Genomic DNA, 24,633 nt, shown 5'->3' on the forward strand with positions numbered 1-24,633 from the left:
ACATCTCTGCATTGCTGATATTGACTGTGTGAGAGCCCAGATCCAAACTGAGTTTCTAAAGTTGTTTTTATTTGCTCAATAGTCCTGTATTATGTTTGGAGATTTCCTGAAGTGAGGCTTCCTGATTAGATTTTACTTTTGTTGTTATTCTTCCTTGACAGCAAAGTGCATTCACACCAAACCAACATGGCATACAATTCAAGATTTACCTTCAGGATGATGAAAGCACAGAGGGGATAACAGATCCTACAGCACAACTGTAAGTAGTCTCCCTTGTCAAAAGAATGGTTCCTAGTTGCATGGGAATGAATCTTCTTCCTCCCTTGAGTTGTACTGTGGCCTAAATCCAGAGGCTCAGTGTTAAGCAGAGAGTAACTCTCTGCGGGTTAGCTTATTGCAGTAAGCACTTTGTTTTTGTTTTGTTTTGTTTTAATCTTCCTTCCAGAGGTGAGTAGAAATACCAGGTTCATACATACCTCACACCCAGTTGTCTTGCTGACTTGGAGTTGCCTTTCAGGAAGGAAAATTCTGAACAGGATCTCTCTGATAACTCATTCAGGCTATCAGTGAGTCTGATAACCTCATTCAGAGGTGAGTCTGACTAGATCCCATGAGATCTGGAAAATGGAGCCCAGGGAAGTGACCCCAGATGGGTAGGGAAGTCACACAGACATAGTCAAGAAGGTGGAGTATCAAATGGATGACCCCTTAGTATTAAGTTAAGAGGATAGGATCAATTGTTATCTACCAAAGGGGAAAAGAGCTAAGTCAAGAATGAAAGTCTCAACCTTTTATTACTGGGAGCACTGCAGGAACTGGGGAAGGACACACTTAGGATTGCTGAGACAGAACTTTTAATGGAGAAGGGAAAGAAGCTTGCTTTTGAATAGGAGCACAGAAGGAGTTGCAGAGCAAGCAGTGGGAACACATTAGTCCCTGGCTTGGGGGTAGCAGGAGAGGATGCCCACCTGCTACAACTGCTACACTGTCTGAATGCCCAGAAAATGCTGAGGTTAGGAAGGTAGTTGGAACTGATCATCTTGTGTCTATTCTCCTGAGTTTGGAAGAGCCCGATTTAGAGCACCAAGCCAAGATGAGCAACACTTGACTGGAGAAATTACAACCTTGCTGGCCAGGCTTGGACTCTTAATGATGAGAGGTGACCACCACATGGCCAGCTTAAAGTGCTCCTAGTTTGGGGCAACCCAGTGCCAAGAAACTGTACAACCCACATAGCCACTCCCACTACAGCCTCCATTCAGGCTCTGTTCCTTCAGCACTAAGTCTGACTAAGCTCATGGTGGCAGGGAGCTTGGACTCTAGTCCCAGGCCTTAGCTGGCTCTTTCTTTAAAAACGGGTTTATTCGTTGTTCTTCAATGTGTTTGAAATGTAGATAAATATATGATTTTATGGAAGAAATATTAAAAGAGGGATGGAGAGATGGCTCAGTGTTTAAGAGCCCTGAGTGCTCTTCTAGTGGTCCTGAGTTTAAGTCCCAGCAACCACATATTGGCTCACAACCATCAGTAATGGGATCAGATGCCCTCTTCTGATGTGTCTGTATATAGTGACAGTGTAGTCAAATATATAAAATGAATAAATAAATCTAAAAAAGTATTCAATGATAGTACTGCTCTGTTTATACTGTATCAATGATATGCTCCATTTTCTGGAAGATTTTTTATTTTTCTCTTTTGGCTGCCTACTTCTTTCTGGTGTACTTTTACTGTTGTTTTGTTTTTCTTTTCTATTAGTGTTCTGAAAATATTTTATCTGTTCTTATTAAAGAATACAGTACAGTACACTTTAAGTCTCAGAAATTTATCTTTATTTTTTGTTGGAGTATTTTTGTTATTTTTTCATCTTTTTTGTTCCTTTGGATCTCCTGTTATCAGTCTATCAGTCTTTACAAAGTTCAAGGTACCTCTTAGTTTTGCTCTTTATTTCTCTATTATTTTCTCTCTATTGCTTTGCCTTTGTGTTTCTGCTGCTTCTATTTTATCATTCAACCTGATCTCCTGCCTTACTTACCTATTCTGCAGGAGGATAGAGTCAATTATGTTGGTCTATTTTTATTTGTACTATGTCCATTTGGGTTTTTTAAAGCACTAATTATATCTGTTTATGATGTATATGCACTAGCCCATTTGTCCTGTTTGTTCAGGCCACAAAGCCATGTTACTATATCTTACATAGCCACTATATGCACAATCAGCATGGTCTGAAACACATTTTTTTTTTCATTCGTTGGGAGGAGATATTGTTCTTAGTTTTCGTCAGGTTGCAAAGAAGAAAGAAGTTGATGAATGAAACTTAAGCTCATCTAGTATGCTTTTCTTGCCACACTGTAACTTTTGGAATTATGCTACATACTGAGACACACGTTATAGGGGAAAAACAGAATTTTACTTTCTCTGAAATCATTGTCTTCTTTGTTGCCTCTACCTTCCTTCCTCTTCCTATGTCTCCCACATACAAATCAGACTTGAGTAGCTTTTCAAAATTCATCATAACTTATTCTCAGAATATTGACTATCTTTACAAAATGGATATTCCTGCTACAATTTCAAATCCTAGATATTTTCACTTACTTCATCACACACCCATAAAAAATGTAATAAAATTTAAAGACAAAAATGATGGTATAGAAAAAATTAAGATTTACGAAACATTGGTCTTTATTGATGTTTCAACTATAACACTTCCTAGATTTCTGAGTTTTCCTGTGACTAGCTTCTCTGAGAGTAGGTTAATCATGTGCAAAATGGGAATAGTGGTATATCTAAAGGATGTGTTTTAACATAAAAATTGGCCTTTCACTGTTCTGTTGTCATGCTTGAATTTAAATATTTTATTTTTATTTTTATTGCCATTCAAAATGGCCAAAAATGTGTCACCTCCTTCCAGAAGAAATTTGCTGTATGTTTCGATTGTTTTTACATTTCTGTGACAAATCATCTCACAATAAGTACCTACTGAAGTGAAGGGAATTATTTACTTGATTAACAGTTTGAGAGGGTTCAGCATGTAGTTAGTTGTCTCTATGCTTCTGAGCCATGGTGAAAAAATGCTTTATGATAGGAAGTATTTGGAGGATGAGGCTGGTCACACCCTGGTAGACAGGAAGCAGAACACAGAGGAAATTCGGGACCAGGCATAAACCTTCAAAGTCAGCATTCACTTATCAATTTCCTTCTGCTAGGCCATACCTCCTAAGGTTTCTGTCACCTCAGAAAATAGTACCAAATTTGGAAAACAAGTAGCTGTTATATGAGCCTGTACCCAACTGCTTGTACTCACCCCATAACAATGTCATCGGAAGAGCCTGATACTGTGCCATAATGATAGAACAAACATAGTGTATGACTTTCATTAAATAACTTTGTTAATATAATAAATGAACAGTGTGTGTTTTTCCTTTGAATGTCTTGACATTTTATTCACAGGGAGGTACTGAATTTTTCACACATAATTTGGAAGCTAAATCAACCACAAAAATGAAACGAGCAAAACATTCACCAATCACTAGTAAGAAATTGACAAGTGTTCCAGAATTACCTTATAAGAAAGGACTACTGATTTCATCACCTAAGCCAAAAGAAAAACATAATGCCACGTCGGCACAAGATAAAATTGAACCAATGGTCCTGAGGTCTCCACCCACAGGAGAGTCAATTGTACGATATGCCTTGCCAATACCATCAACTACGATGAAAGACTTATCAGATGCTGAAATGGTCAGGAGGATAGCCAATAACTTGCAGATGGTAAGGTATTTTCTGGATTTTCTATCGTGATAATTCCTAATATGGTTACTAGTTTGGGGATTTGCTGTTATGTAACAGGAGAATCATCTATAGTTATGATGGAATTAGTGTATCATTATGCCAGTGATAAAATTTTTTTAGATACAGCATGGGGAGAGAAATCAGAAGGAATTTGGGAACAGTATTTAATGACTGAACTTGTGTGAGACATGTGCAGTTCCTCTGGCAGTTAACCATGAAAACTTACATGGAATGTATTATAGAGGAACTCATTAGGTAGCCAATGTCCAGAGTGGCTATAACTTAAAGTAGTTTCTCTTAGGGTTTTACTGTAGTACATAAATACTATGACCTAGACAACTCATATAAAGGACAACATTTAATTGGGGCTGGATTTTAGATTAAGAGGTTTATTCTATTATCATCAGGGCAGGAACATGGCATCATCCAGGCAGACATGGAACTGGAAAAACTGAGAGTTTCAGCTCTTAATCAAAAGGAAAATAAGAGATGCCTGGTTTCCCTGAAGCTACAATGAGGGTCTTAAAGCCAACACCCACAGTGACACACTTATTCCAAAAAGGCATTACCTGGTAATGATGCCATTCCCTCAGTTAAAGCATATATAAGCCCTCACGTGATCCCTAACAACCATATACTAGAATTCCTGAATGTAGAAAGCAGAAGTTCTACATTCAGAATACTTTCTGAAATAAAAATCTTTTTTTGACTTCCTTAAAATAAAATTTCTAAATGTCAGGCTAAGACCACCATTCCAAACAGGGCTTTGTGGGTATAGACATCTTGAAATCTCATCAGACTGAATATGGGGACACCAATAAAAGGGATAGAGAAAGGACTGAAGGAGCTGAAAGGGTCTACAACCCCATGGGAAAAAACAAAATTATCAACTAACCAAACCCAACACAGCTCCCAGACTAAAACACCAACCAATTAGTTCCCATAAAGAGACCCATGACTCCAGGTGCATATGAAGCAGAAGGTAGCATTCTCAGGCACAAATGAGAGAAGAAGCCTTTGGTTCAGTGAAGGCTCATTTTCCCCATTATAGGAGAATGCCAAGGCATTGAGGTGGGAGAGGTTGGTTGAGAGTGGGAGCATCTTCATGGAGGCAATGGGAGAGAGATGGGGGATATGACTGGGTGGAAAGGGGATAATATCTGAAATGTAAAAACAGAGAATATCCAAAAATAAATATAAAACAAGAAGATACAAAGAACAAAAAAAAAAAGAAAAGAAAAGAAAAAGAAAGAAATCTCATGCAAGTTGTAGTAATTCTTGTCTGCACTTCAAGCATGAAGAACAAGACAAGATTCTCCACTTGATATTTCTTTATTTTATTTTTTACATAATAGTTGACAGTCGAGATGTAAATAGGTTTTAAGAAAGCACAATGTTGGAAGACACCAAATTAAAGATATTATAGTTTATAATACTTCTAAAATACCTGCTAGCTCACAGTTTGCTATTGTGAAGAATGTCTTTTGATACTTATTGCTTTCTGATCTTTATGTTTCTTTTTTTAAAAAATGTTTAATATTCATTTCACATTCAGATTACAGCTTCTTCCCTCCTTTTCTCCCAGTCCCACCTTTACAAATTCCTGCCTTCATTGTGCCCCCCAGGGTACCACAACACCCTGTGGCATTTGTGCCAGCAGGTCTCTCCTTCACTGAGGTCAACCAGGCAGTCCAAATAGTGGAACAGATAATCCAGTGGTGTTGATCAAAGATTATGACAGCCTCTGTTATACTTGTTAAGGCAACCACATGAACATCAATCTGTTAGTTTGCTACAAATGTGTAAGGTGTCTAGGTCTGGCTTCTGCATTTTTCCTGGTTTGTGGTACAAGCTCTGTGAGCCCCTATAGTATAGGTTACTTGACACTGTAGGCCTTCTTGTAGGTTTCCTTGAACCCCCTCTGGCTTTCCCACTTCTATGCCCCACTCTTCTACAAGACTCCCTTGGCTCAACATGATATTTGGCTGTGGATTTCTGCATCTGCTTCAGTCTACTGCTGGATGAAGCCTCTCAGGAGACGGTTATGCTAGGTTCTTGTTTGCAAGCACAGCAGAGTATAATTAATAGGACCAGAAGTTGTCTCTCTCACATGGGAAGCTCCTCAACTTGGGACAGTCATTGATTGGTTGTTCCCTCCATCTTTGTTCCATCTTTATCCCTGTACATCTTGTGGGCCAGACAAATTTGGGGTTGAAGTGTCTGTGGGTGAATTGAGGAAATACTGTCTGGCTATAGGAGGTGGTCATTTCAGTCTTTATATCCCTCTCTGGTAGGAATCTAAGCTCATCACCCCCACAGACTCCCAATATTCTCTCTCATTTTAGGGCTCTAGCTAGTCACCAAAAATGCCCCTTAACCTGATTTCCATTTTTGCTCCTAGGCCTCTCTCACCCCTTAACCCTACACTTGATCCCCATCACCGTTCTTCTCCTCACATCCTCTCCTACCCAGTTCCCTTTCTCCATTCACCTCAGGTAACTATTTAGTTTCCCTTCTGAGTAAGTCATGAATCCTCTCTTGCGACCTTTTTCTTACACAGTTTCTTTGAGTCTGTGTATTATTTGTGTGGTTATCCTATACTTTCTCACTAATTTTCACTTACAAATGAATACATGCCATACATGTCTATCTGGCTCTGGGTTACCTCACTTAGGATGATGTATATCCACAAGTTCTATCCATTTGCCTGCAAATTTTATGATGACTTTGTTTTTAATAGCTGAACAGCATTCCATTGTGTAGATGTACCACATTTTAAAAGATTTTATTGGTTATATTGTTTATTTACATTTCAAATGTTATACCCCTTTAGGGTTTCTCCTCTAAAAACTTATGATCCCACCCTTCCTCCCACTGCCTCTACAGGAGTGCTCCTCAAAACCACCCATCCAGTCCTACTCTTTGACATTTGTCAAAGGACATCTCTTTCACAATGAGTGAGGAGTCAAAAGGTAGAAAGCTTATATTGTGGCCACTAGCAATAAAGTGACATCAGTTAGATCATGGTGTGACCATTTTAGCATTTTGACTATGAATACATGCAATTTGCTTTGCAATTTTTAGGTTGTTTCTACCTTGGAAGAAACCTATGGAGCTTTCAATGAAGATGGAAAAAAAACAGCAGAAAAACCTGAAGCAGAAGGCTTGTCTGTATGTATATATAATGCTAATGAAATAAATTAAGTGATAGAAAGGGTTAGCTCTCACAATCAGAATTTACACACACTGTCTGAATCAATCATTTTCTACACAAAGATTCTCTTGTGACATTTTATAGATGAGTGTTAATATTTTCAGCCTGAGCTAATTCCTTCTGTCTTAATTATTAGTCATCTATTCTTTATAGTCTTGCTTCTATGTAAATGGTTCAGTGGGTAAATATGCCTGCCATTAAGCCTGACAACTTGAGTTCAGTCTTTGGCTCCTACATGACAGGGAGAGGGCCAATTCTTAAAAGTTTTATTCTGACCTCCATGTATAGAATTTTATAAGCAAACATGAGCCTCTCCCCTAGATAAATAAGAAAATGTAAGTTTTAAAAATTATTCTCTTTTCTAAACTTTAAGGTAAAAAATAAAAAGGGTTTTGAGATTTAGTATGTTGTTGTACTTCACCTATTAACAACATGGTTCTTCTTAAGTTGGTTATTTCTTGTTTCTTGTTTTTGCTTGTTTGTTTGTTTGTTTGTTTTAATCTCTTAATGTGTTTAAAATTTTTGATTTATGTATATGTGTACATGTATGCATGTATAAATATGCACATACATGGTGGTGCCTGCAGATGCCAGAAAAAGGCATTGGGCTAAAGTGACAGGAGGTTGTAGGCCATCCAATGAGGGTGCTGGGTAGTGAATTCCGATCTTTTTGAGAGGGCATCAGGCACCCTTAACTGCTGAGTCATCTTGCAAGCCCTCTTTTACATACATTTGACTCATTTAATATTTTCACATGAAGTTTTCAACTTTTTTATTGTTATGATGTATGTATGAACAGCTGTATGTGTCATAGCATATATGTAGAAGTCAATGAATAACAGTGGAGTTAGTTTTATTCTTTCTCCTTTGCATGTGTTCTAGGGATCAAATTTAGGTTACCAGGCCTGTCCCTTTTTTCTCTTAGCCATATTGCCAATCACCATTTCTACTCTTCAAACATAGCATATTATCCTTTTATTTATAACTAGTTTTATAATGGATTCATTTGGGCTATCTAATAATACACCTGGGTTAAGCCTTCCTATAAATCTGTTTAATGTCTTTATCTATTTATTTATTTATTTGTATTGAATTTAATTTTGTTCACCAGAATTTAAATGTACATACTGTTTAGATCTTTTACATGATTTATTTGTCTTAGTTTGGAGGAATTGTTAATGACATTATGTTTAAAACTTTAGTTTCTACACATTTGGTATGAGTGACAGGCTAGGTTTGTTGTTTATGATGATCTTTGATCTTGTGATGCTAGTCTCTGTATCATTTAATTATTAGAATTTTGTCCTAATTTATTGAAGGAATAATTATATTGTTCTCACCAGATACTTTAATTTCTTCCACTCATTATTCCAGTTTGAATGCTTCTTAATTTCTTATCTAGACTTACAGTGGTTTGTAGTAGATAATAGTGGTGAAAACAAAGTCCTTGTTGCATTCCAGGAGCTGTGTTCAGAGAAGGTTAAAAGTGCAATTCCATGCTTAGCCCCAACAATACAATCAAGAAGAATGTAAGGACCAGCTACTTTTACCGAGTACTTCTCTCGACTTAGTCTAATGATTTGCTCTTGGTTTGGGAAGTGGAAAGCCAATTTTCATGGTCACACTGTTCTTAAGTTGTGCTGTATTATCAGGTAGTAGTAAGAACATTGGCCACTCCATGACTTTCACACATAAATAAACTCAGTTTATGGATCAGAGTTTCCTCACCCCAGAAATTGTTAGAGCATATCTAACATAGAGGAAAGATCAGTCTTTCAAGTTTCAGGGCATACTTGAATTTATAGATTTTGCTCACTTCCTGAGACTAAGGATCTGCCTTCTTCCATCATGGAAGAAATGTTTCAAATCGGAGGAAATCTTTCTGCAATAGCCTGAAAAGACTGAAGAATGCTAGCTGGTTTTTGTTCACCTCACATATTCTGTCTGTCCATACCAGAGTGTTTTGTGATTGTATATAGCTAAGACCATCCTGCTTCCTCCATGCTTACTTTAGATAGGTTGGGCTTTGAGACGTTGTTTATTTGGAAATAGTTGTGTGGAATTTAGTTCCTCAAATTTTATGTTGTCTTATTTTTTGTTTCCTCACTGAAAAGTATGGAAGTAATTTTTTTTAGTTTTTCTTTTCTGTCTTTTTTTGTTACAATAGCACTGGAGTTAATGTATCTCCTTTCTTTTTACATTTCAGTGCTAAATGAGACCTTTGCCTCCTTCCTAGGGATATTTGTACCAGTGTTATTAAGCAATGTGGTTTTGTCTTTTAAAACATCTTGGGACACATGCCAATCTTTAGAGGTGCTGAATTTTAATACATCTTTGTTGTATGTTAATTTCAGTACTTTTACTTGGTCTTGTTTTTATTTTTAGTCTTATTTTTGTTAGAATTTCATATGTGACTATCATATTTGCAACCTTTCTCCCTTCTTCTCCTCTCCTAAAGTCCTACCATACACTCCCGCAAATTCATGGCTGCTTATTTTTTAGTTAGTATTTTATCTCATATATATATATATATATATATATATATATATATATATATATATATATATATATATATGGTTTGTGCCAAAATGTGAAAGCCTCAGTCCTTCTTAGAAAAAGAAAAAATATTGTGCATTCATCACATATTATGTAATAAATTTTGAGAGCTATAAAATTTTTTTCTAAAATAAATACATTTAAAAGTTTTATATAGGAGATTGAGCCATGAGTAACCGGAGTGCAAAGAGGGCTAGGCGATGGTCGCAGAAAATGTTCCCCTCTGGCCCACAGTAAGGGCCGGGCCTCTGTCAGAGGAACTTGGGATCTGCCCAGAAAAGCTGTGCTCATGGACTAACCACACTGGCTCTTTTCCACCTGGACTAACAGAGATCCTGGGCACAGGCCTGGTGAAGTTGTACAGTGAGTAACCAGAGCACAGAGAGTGCTTGGCAGTGCCTGTGGAAAAGGTTCCTTTCTAGCACACAGTAAGGCCCAGGCCTTTATCAGAGAGAATCAGGTCTGCCCTGGAAAGGCAGTGCTTGAAGATCACCTCCACAGGACTGGACCAGAGGTAAGGCTGGCACATAAGCCCAGGGAAATCACACTGGGAGTTCTCAGAGAGCAGAGAGTACTGTGCTCTCTGAAAAGGGTCCGTTATAGCTAAGAGAAAGAGCCAGGTCCCCACCAGTAGTACTCAGGACCTGTGGGGCAGCATCATAAGAGCTTCCACACCTGAGCCCAAAAGACAGTGCTGAGTCACTGCCGCCAGAATTCACTGAACACCCAGAAGCAATTTTCTTCCTGAGTCCACAAGTCCTCAAATCCACAGGAGAGACAGGTGCCAGTCTCTGACAAGATCATGTATAATCACAGATAACAAGATGGTAAGTGAAAAATGAAAGAACTTAAGCAATGAAAACCAAGACAACCTGGCAACATCAGAACCCACCTCTCCCACCACAGCAAGTAGTGGATTTCCAAACACTCCAGATAAAGAAGTATCAGACTTGAAATCATACTTGACAATTATGATGGAGATCTTCGAGAAGCACATGAATAACTTCCTTAAATAAGCATGGGAGGACACACATAAACAAATAGAAGCTCTTAAAGAGGAAACACAAAAATCACTCAAAGAACTACAGGAAAACAAAACCAAACAGATGAAGGAATTAAAAATGGAAATAGAAACAATAAAGGAAACACAAAAAGAGACAACGCTGGAGATAGAAAACCTGAAAAAGAAATCAGGAGTCACAGATGCAAGCATTTCCCAACAGACTACAAGAGATGGAAGAGAGAATCTCAAGGGTCGAACACAACATAGAAAACATAGACAAAACAGTCAGAAAAGATGCAAAAACCAAAAAGCTCCTAACCCAAAATGTGCATGAGATCCAGGACACAATGAGAAGACCAAACCTAAGGATAATAGGAATAGAAGAGGGTAAAGAATAGTAACTGAAAGGCACAGTAAATATCTTCATCAAAATTATAGAAGAAAAGTTTCCTACTCTTAAGAATGAGATGACCATGAGCATAAAAGAAGCCTACAGAACCCCAAATAGATTGGACCAGAAAGGAAACTCTTCCTGACACATGATAATCAAAACACCAAGTGTTCAAAACAAAGAAAGAATACTAAAAGCATTAAGGGGAAAGGACATGTAACATATGAAGGCAGATCAATCAGAATTACACTGGACTTCTCAACAGGGACTATGAACAGTAGAATATCCTGGACAAACATCATACAGACACTAAGAGAACACAAATGTCAGCCCAGGTTACAATACCCACCAAAACTCTTAATCACCACATATGGAGAGACCAAGATATTGCAGGACAAATCTAAATTTACACAATATCTGAAAACAAATCCAGCCCTACAAAAAATAATAGAAAGAAAACTCAATACAAGGAGGGAAACTACATCCTAGAAAAAGCAAGAAAATAACTAAGCAAGAAAACCAGAAGAAGAAAGACACGCAAACATAATTCTACATCTAACAGCAAAAATAGAAGAAAACAACAATCATTCATTAATATTTGTTAACATAAATGGACTCAATTCCCCAATAAAGTGACATAGTCTGGATATATAAACAGAATTCAGCATTTTGCTGCATATAGGAAACTCATCTCAGAGACAAGGACAGAAACTATCTCAGAGTGAAAGGCTGGGAAAAACCTTTTAAGCAAATAGCCCCAAGAGAAAAAGCTGGAGTAGCTATTCTAATATTGATTAAAGTAGATTTTCAACCAAAAGTTATCAAAAAAGATAAGGATGGTCAGTTTTTACTCATTATAGGGAAAATTTATCAGGATAAATCTCAATCCTTAACATATATGCTCCAAATACAAGAGCACCCATATTCATAAAAGAAACCTACTAAAACTCAAAACACACATTGCACCACACACAATAACAGTGGGAGACTTTAACACCCCACTCTCATCAATGGACAGATCATAAAAGAAGAAACTGAACAGATACACAGTAAACTAAGCAAAGGTTATGAACCAATTGGAATTAACAGACATCTACAGAAAATTTCATCCAAAAACAAAATACTACACCTTCTTCTCAGCACCTCATGGCACCTTTTCCAAAATTGACCATATAGTCGGTCACAAAACAAGTCACAATACATATAAGGAGATTGAAATACTACCTTTCATCCTATCAGATCACCATGGACTAAGGCTGGTCTTTAATAACAACAAAAACAACAAAAAGCACTCATACAAATGGAAGCTGAACAATGCAATACTCAACGATACCATGGTCAAAGAAGAAATAAAGAAAGAAATTAAGGATTTCCTAGAATTTATGAAAATGAAAGCAAAAGATACCCAAACCTATGGGATGCAATGAAAGCAATACAAGAGGAAAACTTATAGCTCTCAGTGCTTCCAAAAAGAAACTGGAGAGAGCATAAGCTAGCAAGTTGACAGCAGAGTTGAAAGCTCTAGAACAAAAAGATGCATATACACCCAAAAAAAGTAGACAGCAAAAAAAATAATCAATCTCAGAGCAGAAATTAACCAAGTAGAAACAAAAAGAACCATTCATTCAATCAACAAAACCAAGAGCTGGTTCTTTGAGAAAATTAACAAGATTGATAAACCCTAAAACAGCCTAACTAGAGGGAAAAGAGAGAGTATCCAAATTAACAAAATCAGAAATGAAAGTGGAAACATAACAACTGAAATTTAGGAAATTTAAGAAATCATCAGATCCTACTACAAAAGCCTATACTCAACAAAACTGGAAAATCTGGAAGAAATAAATTTCTAGACAGATACCATATTTTGAAGTTTAAACAGGGCCAGATAAACCATTTAAATAATCCCATAACACCTAAAGAAATAGAAGCAATCATCAAAAGCTCCCCCCCCCAAAAAAAAAACCCAGGACCATATGGGTTCAATGCAGAATTCTATCAGGAATTTATTGATGACCTAATATCAATACTCTCCAAACTATTCCACAAAATAGTCAGATAGAACACTACCCAACACATCCTTAAAAGCTATAATAACTGTCATCTCTAAACCACACAAAATCCCTACAAGGAAAGAGAACTTCAGACCAATCTCCCTTATGATCATTGATGTAAAAATACTCAATAAAAATCTTGCAAAACGAATTCAAGAACACATCAAAACAATCACTCACCATTATCAAGTAGGCTTCATCCCTGGAATGCAGGGATGGTTTAATATCTGAAAATCCATCAATGTAATCTACCATATTTAAAAAAAAAACTCACAGAAAAAAAACCACATGGTCATCTCACTAGATCCTGAGAAAGCATTTGACAAAATTCAACACCCCTTCATGTTAAAAATCTTGGAAAAATCAGGAATCCAAGGCCCATACGTAAACATAATAAAAGCAACATACAGGAAACCAATAGCCTACATCAAACTAAATGTTGAGAAACTTGAAGCAATTCCACTAAAATCAGGACCTAGACAAGGCTGCCCACTCTCCCCCTACCTCTTCAACATAGTACTGACAGTCCTGGCCAGAGTAATTAGAGAGCCAAAGAAAATCAATGGATACAAATTGGAAAGGAAGAAGTAAAAATATCACTATTTTCAGATGGAATTACAGTATACTTAAATGACCCCAAAAATTCTACCACAGAACTTTCACAGCAAAGTGCCTGGATATAGAATTAACTCAAACAAATCAGTATCCTTCCTCTACCCAAAGGACAAACATGCTTATAAAAAAGTTAGGGAAATGATACCCTTCACAATAGTCACAAAAACTATGAAATACCTTGATGGGATTCTAACTAAGCAAGAGAAGAACCTATATGACAAGAACTTCAGATCTCTGAGGTAGGAAAATGAAGATCTCAGAACATGGAAAGATCTCCCATGCTCATGGATTGGAATGTTCAACATTGTAAAAGTGGCCATCTTACCAAAAGCAATCTACAGATTCAATGCAATCCCCATCAAAATTCCAACTCAATTCTTTATAGAGTTGGAAAGAGCAAATTGCCAATTTATCTGGAATAACAAAAAACATATTATCAAAATCTATTCTCAATATCAAGAAAACATCTGCAGAAATCACCAGCCCTTTCCTCAAACTGTATTACAAGGCAATTGTGTTAAAAACTTCATGGTAGTGGTAAAGAGATAGGAAGTAGATCAATGGAAAAGAATAGAAGATGTATAAATGAACTATCACACTTATTGTGCATTGATTTTTGTCAAAGGAGCTGAAAAAATTCAATGGAAAAAGGACAGCCTCTTCAACAAGTGCTGTTGGCTCGACTGGTGCTCAGGATGCAAAAGAATGAAAATAGATCCTTTCTTATCTCCTTGTACAAAGCTCAAGTGCAAGTGGATCAAAGATCTCCACTTTAAAACAGGTAAACTAAAACTATTAGAAGACAAATTAGGGAAAACCTTAGAACACATAGGCACAGGAAAAATTTTCCTGAACAGCACACCAATGGCTTTTGCTCTAAGACCAAGTATAGAGAAATGGGACTTAATGAGTTTGCAAAGTTTCTGTAAGTCTAAGAACACTGTCAAGAAAATAAAATGGCAGCCAACATATTGGGAAAAGATCTTTATCAATCCCACATCTGATAGAGGTCTAATATGCAATATATACAAAGAACTCAAGAAGTTAGACTCCAGAGTATCAAACAATCCAACTAAAATATGGGGTACAGAGCTAAACAAAGAATTCTCAATTGAGGAATACCCAATGGCTGAGAAGCATCTAGGAAGTGCTCAACATCTCTAGCTGTCAGGGGAATGCAAATCAAAACAACCCTGAGATTCCTCCTCACACCAGTCAGAATGGCTAAGATCAAAAACTCAGATGACAACAGATGCTGGTGAAGATGCAGAGAAAGAGAAACACTTCTCCACTGTGGTTGGAATTGTTAGCTGGTACAACCACTCTGGAAGTCAGTCTGGTGATTCCTCAGAAAATTGGAAATAGTACTACCTGAAAACCCAGTTATTCCACTTCTGGGCATATACCCCCAAGATGCTCCACCATATAACAAGCACACATGTTCCACCATGTTCATAACAGCCTTATTTATAATAGCCAGAATCTGGAAAGAACCCTGATGTCCTTCAGTAGATTAATGAATACAAAAATTGTGGTATTTTTACACAATAGAGTACTACTCAGCTACTAGAAACAATGACCTTACGAAATTCCTAGGAAAATGAATGTATCTAGAGAATATCATCCTGGGTGAAGTAATTCAATCACAAAAGAACAGATATATATGCAGTCACTGATAATTGGATACTAGCCCCAGAAACCTCTACATACCCAAGAAACAATTCATAGATCATATGAAGTTCAAAAAAAGAAAGGCCAAAAAGTCAAAGCCTCAATCGTTTTTAGAAAAAAACAATCCAACAAGTGTATAGCACCCAGTCACAGTGGGGTACACCTAGACCTTAAATCATGAATAACTCAAGAGCTAAAAAGATAGCCTTGTGGCAATTTTTGGTATTTAAAAATCATTATGGTTAATCTATACACACCAATAAAACTTTGACTATTTCCATGCTATATTTTGTTTTACATGTACTTTATGCTCTTGATAACTAGTAAGATTTCAATGCATACTACCAAAACTTTAAAAAAATCAAGTACTGACAAAAATATATTCATATAGATTTATGCCAAAATACTTTAAAAATCTGTACATGTATCTCTTTTCTTAAAATAAATTTGTAAGAAAAAATAGGTTTATATACACAATAATCATACAGTGGTTTATACACAGCCCACTGAATTACTTTAGTACTGCTCCTTTGAAAATGTTTTTAGGGTAGGGTACTAGGGATTGAATCACCTCTCAGAGGGCTCATCTCTGGAAAAAAATTAGCTTCCCTCACTCAGTACCTATTTATTGCCTACATCTCTTCATTTAGGAATAGAGCCCTGTAAGATTTTCCTCATCTGCATTGTCATATTAGCTGGTGGTGGCATTTTTCATGTCTTGTTGAGGCAACTATATTGTTAATATGTTGTGGAACAGCTTCCTGTATAGTATGAAGGATATTATTTCACAGCACATATCCTGGTCCTCTTGCTCTTGCAGCACATTTCCTCCCTCTTCTACAATGTTCCCTATGCATTATTTGTGGGGGTTGTGTTGTAGATGTATTGGCTGGAGATGAGCAACCTATGGTCAGTTGCTCTTTGCTATGCTAGTTTGTGGGTAGCTATGATGGTTTCCTGTCTGTTGCAAAATAAGCTTCTTGGAAGTGTTATAAAATGTTTATCTCTCTTTGTGTAAGATGTATTAGATGAGGTTTGAAATTATATATAGGGCATTTATATGTTGAAATTATATATAGGGCATTTATATGAATTTATATATATATAGAATGTTTAGGGCATTCTCCTCAAAATCCAGGAACTCACCAGCCATAGGGAGTTAGCCAGGTTTACAGTACTGGGATAAATTCTGTCCTACTTAGAAGACTTTCAGTCAAATTAGATAGTGTTGGGTTACCATAGAATATAAGTGCCACTGTTGCACCTTTCAGTATATCTAACCATTATAGTCATTGTTTTGGGACTGGAAACTTTTACCTACTATCATAATCTTAGTAGTAGTGGATATATATAACTATTTCAAGCAATAATGAAGTTCTGTTAATATTAAAAACCTATGTATAATATGCAACTAGAAGTATTCATTGGTAATTATGACACCTATTGTTATAATTCTGATTTTTTATCTGTATAGGTGTCAGGTCCTGAACTTACTTCAGTGACCCTAGCCTATGCCTACAACCTTCTTTGTTTTCTTGCAACCTACTTAATATTATGATGGAAGTTCTTTAGTTTCCCTAGTATAAAAACCATTGGTACTGCCAATTATGTATCCCAAATTATACTTGTATTCTCTCTTAAACTAGTTTAAATTACATAGTACACAAATTATCATTATCACTCTTTAGCATATCTGCTTAATTCTCTTGTTCTTCTGTTGTAGTGGCCTTTCTTCAGTAAACTAAAAACCTCATAAATTTGATCTTTATTTTGTGGCAATTAAGTAAAATGGTGTAATGGAATGAATGTCTTTATATTTGTGCCCAGTTAATCTTCTCTATGCATTTTTAACTCTCCAGGATAATTCTTCCAATGTCTGTCTGTCTGTTTTAATACTAAGATTTGAAATCATGCCCTAAATTGTGGTTGAGAAGCACTCTACCACTTCTTTAAATTTTCGAGGTCTTGCAAGGTGTTCAGTGGGTAAAGGTGCTTGCCACCAAGCCTGATGAAGCAAGTTCAATCCTTGGAATGAACATAGAAAACAAATTTTGGTTCCTGAATCTCCTCATAGATAATATGACATGCATGCATACAGACACATAAATACACAAATAAAATTGTCTTAAATTTTTTGAGACAAACTGTAACTAAGTTCCCTTGAATATTCTCTGGAATTCAATCTGGCCTGAAACTTGAAATCTCCTGCCTCAGTCTTCTAAGTTCAGGAATAATACATCAGTTTTGTTCTTGTGAATATATTAATGGTTAATCTTCAGTGAATACTTTCTGTGAGAATATTAACTGGAAATAAGTGTGTAAAATTGATTTAATGAGGGTTGGTTTTTTGATATAGAAATATCTATCAGAAGATATTTAATTATTGCACTGTATTGATGATTGGCAACTAGTAGGTAACATTGAAAAGACTACAGATATTGCAAGTATATTTACAGTCAAAAATTGTAGTTCACAGTCTATTCTACTTTTGTGATGTTAGGGTTTACCAGACAACTGGTCTACCACTGAGCTTCATCCATAGTCATACATTACTTTCTAATGTGCAATTCTATTCATGGTAACGCAGGAGTTCTTTTCTTTAGACCATCCTAAAAGCAGGAGTGTAGGGTTGGGCTGCTAGAGTCTCTGCAGTTGTATAGATGAGAAGAGGAAAACATACTATGTCATCACTCTCAGGATATTCTTCCTTCCACAATTCATATTCATTTCTAGGAGGGTTTTCTGGGATCACATGTGAAACATGAATTCTTGTGACCCAAATTTGAAGCATCAGAAATCAAAATATTTTCCAAATACAGTTAAATAGATTAAGAAATAAGTGGATATACAAGTAGGCTCCAAAATTAAAAGTAACTCTGTTTTGTGGTTCTTTTTGGAAGGTTGGTGATGATATGAATTCATTCTTGTTGTGCTGTTCACAATTTGCAGCTCAGCTGGAAGAAGCAGTTAAGGAAGAACGTACCGTATGTATTCCAAGTCATGCCCAGTGCAAAATATGAGAGTTTGTGTTGGTTGTAGAAACTGTGATGTGATATACAGTAAGCATTATTAACCTAGAATCAATCTTTTGGAGAATTACAAAAGTCACTAGAAAGAAGGGTTTTTTTTAAATTTTTTTTATTCTCAATGTAGATATTTATATTTGATAACTTTCTTTGATTTCTTTCTAAATATCAAACGCCTTCTTGAATGTCTGTTTTCAGCAAAGCATCAAATGCTCTCCCACAAGACAGCTTCCAGAAATAAGTCATGTGACACAAATGAGTTTTTAAAGAAACCACTAAGTTCTACTTTAATTTGTCTTTGCCTTTTCTCCATCTCCCATTTCCTTTTCTGGGTATGTGTTTCATAATTCCTATGACTGTTTTGTCTCAATGTCTCCTATTTTGTGCTTCTGCTTTGCACATTACATTATCTGATACAAATGTTCTTACTACTTTTTGTTTATATTTTCAATTTAAATATTTACCCTTTTAAACACTTCTAACATTATTTATGTTCATTTATAATTGAAAAAACAACTTTTCAAATTTAAAGTTTTCAGTAATCCAAACAACATTTTACCATATGAAGATGGAACTATAGACCTATAGAACAAGAAGAGAACCCAGAAGATGAAGAGAAGGTTTCATTGATAAAGTGTCTGCCTGTTGCATAAGCATGAAGATCTGAGGTAGATCTTCAACATCTATTTAAAATCTAGTTGGTGTACATCTATAAGCCTTATACTGTGATGAAGGATGGAGATGAATAAATTAATGGAGCTTGCTATTTAGGCAATCTAGCCATTGATAAACACAAGGGTCATCAAAATAAAAATCACAATGACAAAGAAATACAAGACATATTAAGAAAGACTGATTAACTAAAATAAATTAAATTAAAGCACAATTCTATTTTAAAAACCCACAGATAGAATAGAACATAAAAATATCATATAAGCAAAACATTTAAATTATTTAGAGCTGATAGATTATCATGATTATTATAGATCTGTATCTGATTAACTGAAAGATAAATAATTATGACATAAAAAGGCAAGAAGAAAATGCACAAATAGCTCATAAATAAATAAAAATATATTGTATCATTTTAGTTGATTTTAGAGACCCGGAAATGCTACTAAACCATGTCACATTACTAGATAAGAATGATATGCTGATCATTTCTTTAGTTGCTTCTCAGCGATTCCATATCTCTGAGTTGAGAAGTCTCAGTGTAGCTCTGTACCCCATTTTTGATAAGATTATTTGATTCTACAGACTCAAACTTCTTAAGTTTTGATTTTTGTTATATATTAGATACTAGCATTCTATTAGATGTAGGATTGGTAAAGATACTTTCTCAATATGTTGGTTGCCATTTTGTCCTTTTGACAGTGTCCTTGGCCTTACAGAAGTTTGGATTTTCATGAGGTCCCATTATTCTATTCTTTTTTTAACAACTTTTTTTTTTTATCTTCACTTGATGTTATTTTATTTTATTTTGAACAACTTTATTTTAAAAAAAACAAAGATGAATGAACAAATTCTAATCATTGTTGCATAAAAGTATAAGAATAGATTTTGGTCAGTGCTTGGCTTTTTTTTCAATGGTTTGACAGTGTCCATTAAGGTCTTACTAGTTACAATGAGCAAAAATACATATAAACAGGATGTAACCTGGAATTAGTCAAAGTTTTCTTGGTGTGTAAGAATTGAGCATAAAGTTTTTTTTTTCTTTTTCTTTTTATTTCTTGAACTTCACACACTCTGTGAGTTGTTTCTTTGGTGTTCAGAGCTTTCTGGAGTTAGTGTCCCATTATCAGTGACTGCATATTATGTCTGTTCTTTTGTGCCTGGGTTATCTCACTCCGGATGATATTCTCTAGATGCAACCATTTTCTTAAGAACTTCATTAAGTCATTGCTTCTGATTGCTGAGTAATATTCCACTGTGTAAATGTACCACAATTTTTGTATCCATTCATCTACTGAAGGACATCTGGGTTCTTTCCAGCTTCTGGCTATTATAAATAGAGCTGCTATGAACATTGTGGTGCATGTGTCTTTGTTGTAGATTGGAGTGTCTCTGGGGTATATGACCAGAAGTGGAATAGCTGGATCTTCAGTTAGTATTATGTCCAATTTTCTGAGAAATCACCAGACTGATTTCCAGAGTGGTTATATCAGTTTACAACTCCACCAACAGTGGAAAAGTGTTCCTCTTTCTCCACATCCTCTCCAGCATCTGCTGTCATCTAAGTTTTGGATCTTGGCCAATCTGACTGGTGTGAGGTGGAATCTCAGGCTTGTTTGGATTTGCATTTCCCTGATGGCTAAGGATGTTGAGCACTTCCTTAGATGTTTCTCAGTCATTCAATATTCCTCAATTGAGAACTTTTTGTATAGCTCTGTATCCCATTTTTAACACGGTTGTTTGATTCTCTGGTGTCTAGCTTTTTGAGTTCTTTGTATACCTTGGATATTAGACCTCCATCTGATGTGGGATTGGTAAAGATCTTTTCCCACTCTGTTGGCTGCCGTTTTGTTTTCTTGACGATGTCTTTAGCCTTACAGAAACTTTGCAATCTCATTAAGTCCCAATTGTCACTCTTTGGCCTTAGAGGATGAGCCATTGGTGTTCTGTTCAGGAAATTTTCCCCTGTGCCTATGTGTTCTAAAGTTTTCCCTACTTTCTCATCTAATAATTTCAGTGTACCTGGTTTAATGTGGAGATCTTTGATCCATTTACACTTGAGCTTTGTACAAAGAGATAAGAAAGGGTCTATTTTTATTCTCCTACATGCTGAGTGCCAGTTGGACCAACACCATTTGTTGAATAGGCTGTTCTTTTTCCATTGGATGTTTACTGTTCCTTTGTCAAAATTCAGGTGACCATATATGTGAGGGTTCATTTCTGGATCTTCTATTCTATTCCATTGATCCATGTGCCTATTTCTGTATCAGTACCATGTGCTCAACCTCGTCCCTCAAGGAAAAGATGCAACACAACCAGATTCTTCTCTCAGCAATTTATTCAGGACTCCTTTCTTGATGCTTTTGTGAAGGGGGAACCCAGTACCTGGGAGGCTCTCTCCTTTTATCCTCCCTGCTGTCCAGCAGCTGAGGTGTATCATTATAATTGGTCAGTAAAGTGAGGTGATACAGGTGCATGCGCTCTTGGGGTGTTTACCAGTTAGAGAGGGCGGAAGCCAGTGCCATCTTAGGGTGAGGCCCTTTGTCTCCAAATCCAATACAGCTCCCTACATATCGCCCTTTTTTCTTTTTTTAAAAAGCTACTATGATCTCTGGGGAAAAACTGGGCAGAGGTGTATTTGACCGGCCTGTTATTCAGGATGTAGCCATCTCTGTCTTAGGATCGACCTCTTGAACCTAAGCCTTACCCATCATAGGATTACCTTGTCGCCCTCAAGGCTCCGTGTCTTAGGTTGGTCAGGGGCTAGAGGAAGTTGCCCATCAGTGAGTATGACTACCTTGGGTCAGTTTATCATTCCTCCCAAGAACCCAGGGATGAAAGGGTAGGGGCCAGATGACATTTCTTTAGGAGATTGTGGAAGTTAAGCCTCTCTCAATTAGTGACTATCTATGCAAAGCTTAGAAGTAACATAACTTTACAATTCCATTGGCATTGTTTGCATGGGTGGAGGCAGAGGTCCAAACTCCCCATGTGCAAAATTTTAGGGGCCTTACTCAGTACCACAGCTAGGCTCATCACCCATTGAGATTCTGGCCAGCTCCCGTGTTGTTTTTTCTGGGGGGGGGGGAACACTAGGACACTGAAACCCCCATCTAGTTGGATATACTTCCCAGAGAATGTCTAGCTGGAATTCAACTATTCTCTGTGCAGTGCTCCGCCTGACAACCCATGTGCCATGTCCAAAACTAATTTTTTAAAGCAGCTAACCAAGCTGCTGGTGACATGAATTTTCAAGAGCTTGCATAGCTTGTACCATGACCGCTTCAGTTTGGCGCTGTTCGCACCGTATTTTACAGAAACACCAACAGCATACTAGACAGGCCAGGAGGAGCATGGATATGAGCACTCCCATCCCTGCTCACTCCTTAATAAAACTGAATGATTTTTGTAGCCAATTTAAAATAGACTGAGCAGTAGGAAGGTTAACTTTTGTGTTATTGAGGGTCACTATTTCAAACGAAAGTTGGTTAGTAATGTTTTCTGCCTGCAAGGACCAGTTGCCTTTTAGATAATTACTAATTGCCTGTGACTGGTGTCTATAATAGGTCCAATTCTCAGCTGAATAGAGGATAATGCACAAACCATTTAGAGAATGCACACAAGAGAGGGTTATCAGCTGATGGAATTGATCTAGCTGATGTTGTAGTAAATCAGCTCTTTGGTTTAAAGAGAGAATACGTGATACTATATGAGAATCTATTTTTCTTTGTGTCTCTAATACTGTAGCTGTCTTTTCTACAATTTTATTGACTACACTAGCTGTCTGTTCTGTATTAGCCATAGCTACTGCTGCAGCTGTGGCCACAGCTGCTGCAGCCACAATAGCAGAAATAATTGCTGCTGTAATGCCAAAATCACGCTTTTGGCAGAAAAGTTGTAGCAGTGCAAATTGCTTTGGATCTGCTATGACAGGTACTGGGACAAAGGTGGGCACTTGGACTATTAAAGCTGAGTTATTACGTCCATGCCAGCAATTGATAAGATAGCATTGTGTGTGGGAGGTATTGCAATTAGGGGCATCAGAATTATTATTGTGATGAAACAATAAGAAAAAGAAGGGGGCTTGCAGACACACTGCAGCCTCACGTACAGTATGATTAGCATACAAACTATTAAACTTTATATTTGAGAGTTTGAGTTTCTTGTCTCTTGTGGCTGAAATATTGTAAATAGAAAAATTGTAGTCAGTAAAGAAAAAGGCTCTAGGGTAGTAAAGGCGCCCTTATCATTAGATAAGATCCATTGATACCATGGCCATCCATTACTTTCAGTGCTATTCCAGGTGAATAGCATTCTACCTAGAGGTAGGGAGAATTCAAAACCTGGAGCTATCTGCTTTGGTTTCTGGATAGGGCTCTGGCAAGAGGTATGCTCAGGAGGGAAATTCTGTATGGGGAGGCAGAATGGGAGTATCTTACGCTTAGTGGAATTATAAAATATTTTTCCTTCGTTTGATGGGCACAGGCCATGTCCAACCATTATCAATGTAGTAATGTTAATTTTAGTATTATTACTGCCAGACCCCAACCCGGAGGTCATTCCGCTTGTTACCTGTGTCAGGGCCTCATTTAGGAAAGTTAGCTACACCTTAGAACCTTGCAAAGGGTCTAGCCAATTGTGGAGGGAACTATTGTAAAGCCAAATGCAGTTTGTACTAAAATTAACTAGGGTAAAGCATAAGGTGTCAGCAAGGGAGAAATTCGTGACAGAGTAAAGCTCTGCTGAGAGTTCAGGTTGTATGCAGAGTAGGCCAGAGTCACAATTAGTAGAAAAGAAAACCAGTAAAACAGGGGAATAGCAATAAACAGGGAGGGGGACTGGCCAGATCTTGGCCACCCCCCAAAAGATGGCATCTTCAGCTCTCATGATGGGTGTCACCATTGCCAGGAGTAGCAGAAGTTTCTGCATCTTTCTTGTCTTCTTTCAGCTTTCTCATCAGCCATTCAGGTACCCACAAAGGATCACTCCGGTCCTGGGGAAAAACACAAACAGCTCCCCCGGACAGTTAGGCTTCCTGAGACTGCGAACCAGAGTGCAATGGTATCACATTTATTTAAAAACCTTTTTAGGGTGCTCTTTTTCATTTTGAGGTTTTCTTTGATAAGAGTAGCTCTTATCAAAGAGCCAGAAAAATTGGATGAGGCTGAGAAGTTCACATCCTAAATCTTTTACTTTCGGTTTGCTGCTGCTGCAAACATCCTTGCTTGATACCCAAGACCTTATTACTGCTTTTCTCTGCGGTCCTTATTGTCCCAAATTACCTTCGGAACTTTTCCAATGCTGCTCTGACTGCAAGAAGTTCTGACTTGAGCAGAGACTCCCATTCATTTGAAGAATGTAACAACAGTTGCACCAGTATAAGCCTTACCATTGTCTGTTTTAATATTTGCAGGCTTTTCCCAGGCAGCCCATGCCTCAAGGCAATTTCTGTCTCATCTTTTGGCAATGTATCCTTTTGTGCTGTTTTATTCTTATGATGCCTTGTTTCCCTTCTCTCACTATGACTATCACCAGATTCTGAGTGGCTCTCCTGATATTCTCTGAGCACCTTTTGGCTGTTTTTAATAGCAGAGCTACAGAGGCTGTCTTCAAGACAGGCACTAATCAATTTCCAGATAGGTCTC

The 24,633-nt window shown here is 37.0% G+C and overlaps 1 protein-coding gene across 1 annotated transcript in view; it reads left to right on the forward strand.

The window, feature by feature from the left end:
- Window positions 1-3,498: 3,498 nt before the first annotated feature.
- Window positions 3,499-24,633, forward strand: part of LOC308436303 (coiled-coil domain-containing protein 7-like) — a gene marked incomplete at both ends in the record, with an annotated part of 99,885 nt that continues 78,750 nt past the window's right edge. Inside the window, 3 exons of the mRNA XM_080937162.1 lie at window positions 3,499-3,768; window positions 6,874-6,960; window positions 18,191-18,274. Of these exons, the coding sequence (XP_080793288.1) occupies window positions 3,499-3,768; window positions 6,874-6,960; window positions 18,191-18,274 (441 nt within the window). The remainder of the gene's footprint in view (window positions 3,769-6,873; window positions 6,961-18,190; window positions 18,275-24,633) is intronic.

Source organism: Micromys minutus (genome assembly GCF_963924665.1).
Source record: "Micromys minutus genome assembly, chromosome: 24".
Classification (NCBI taxonomy): domain Eukaryota; kingdom Metazoa; phylum Chordata; class Mammalia; order Rodentia; family Muridae; genus Micromys; species Micromys minutus.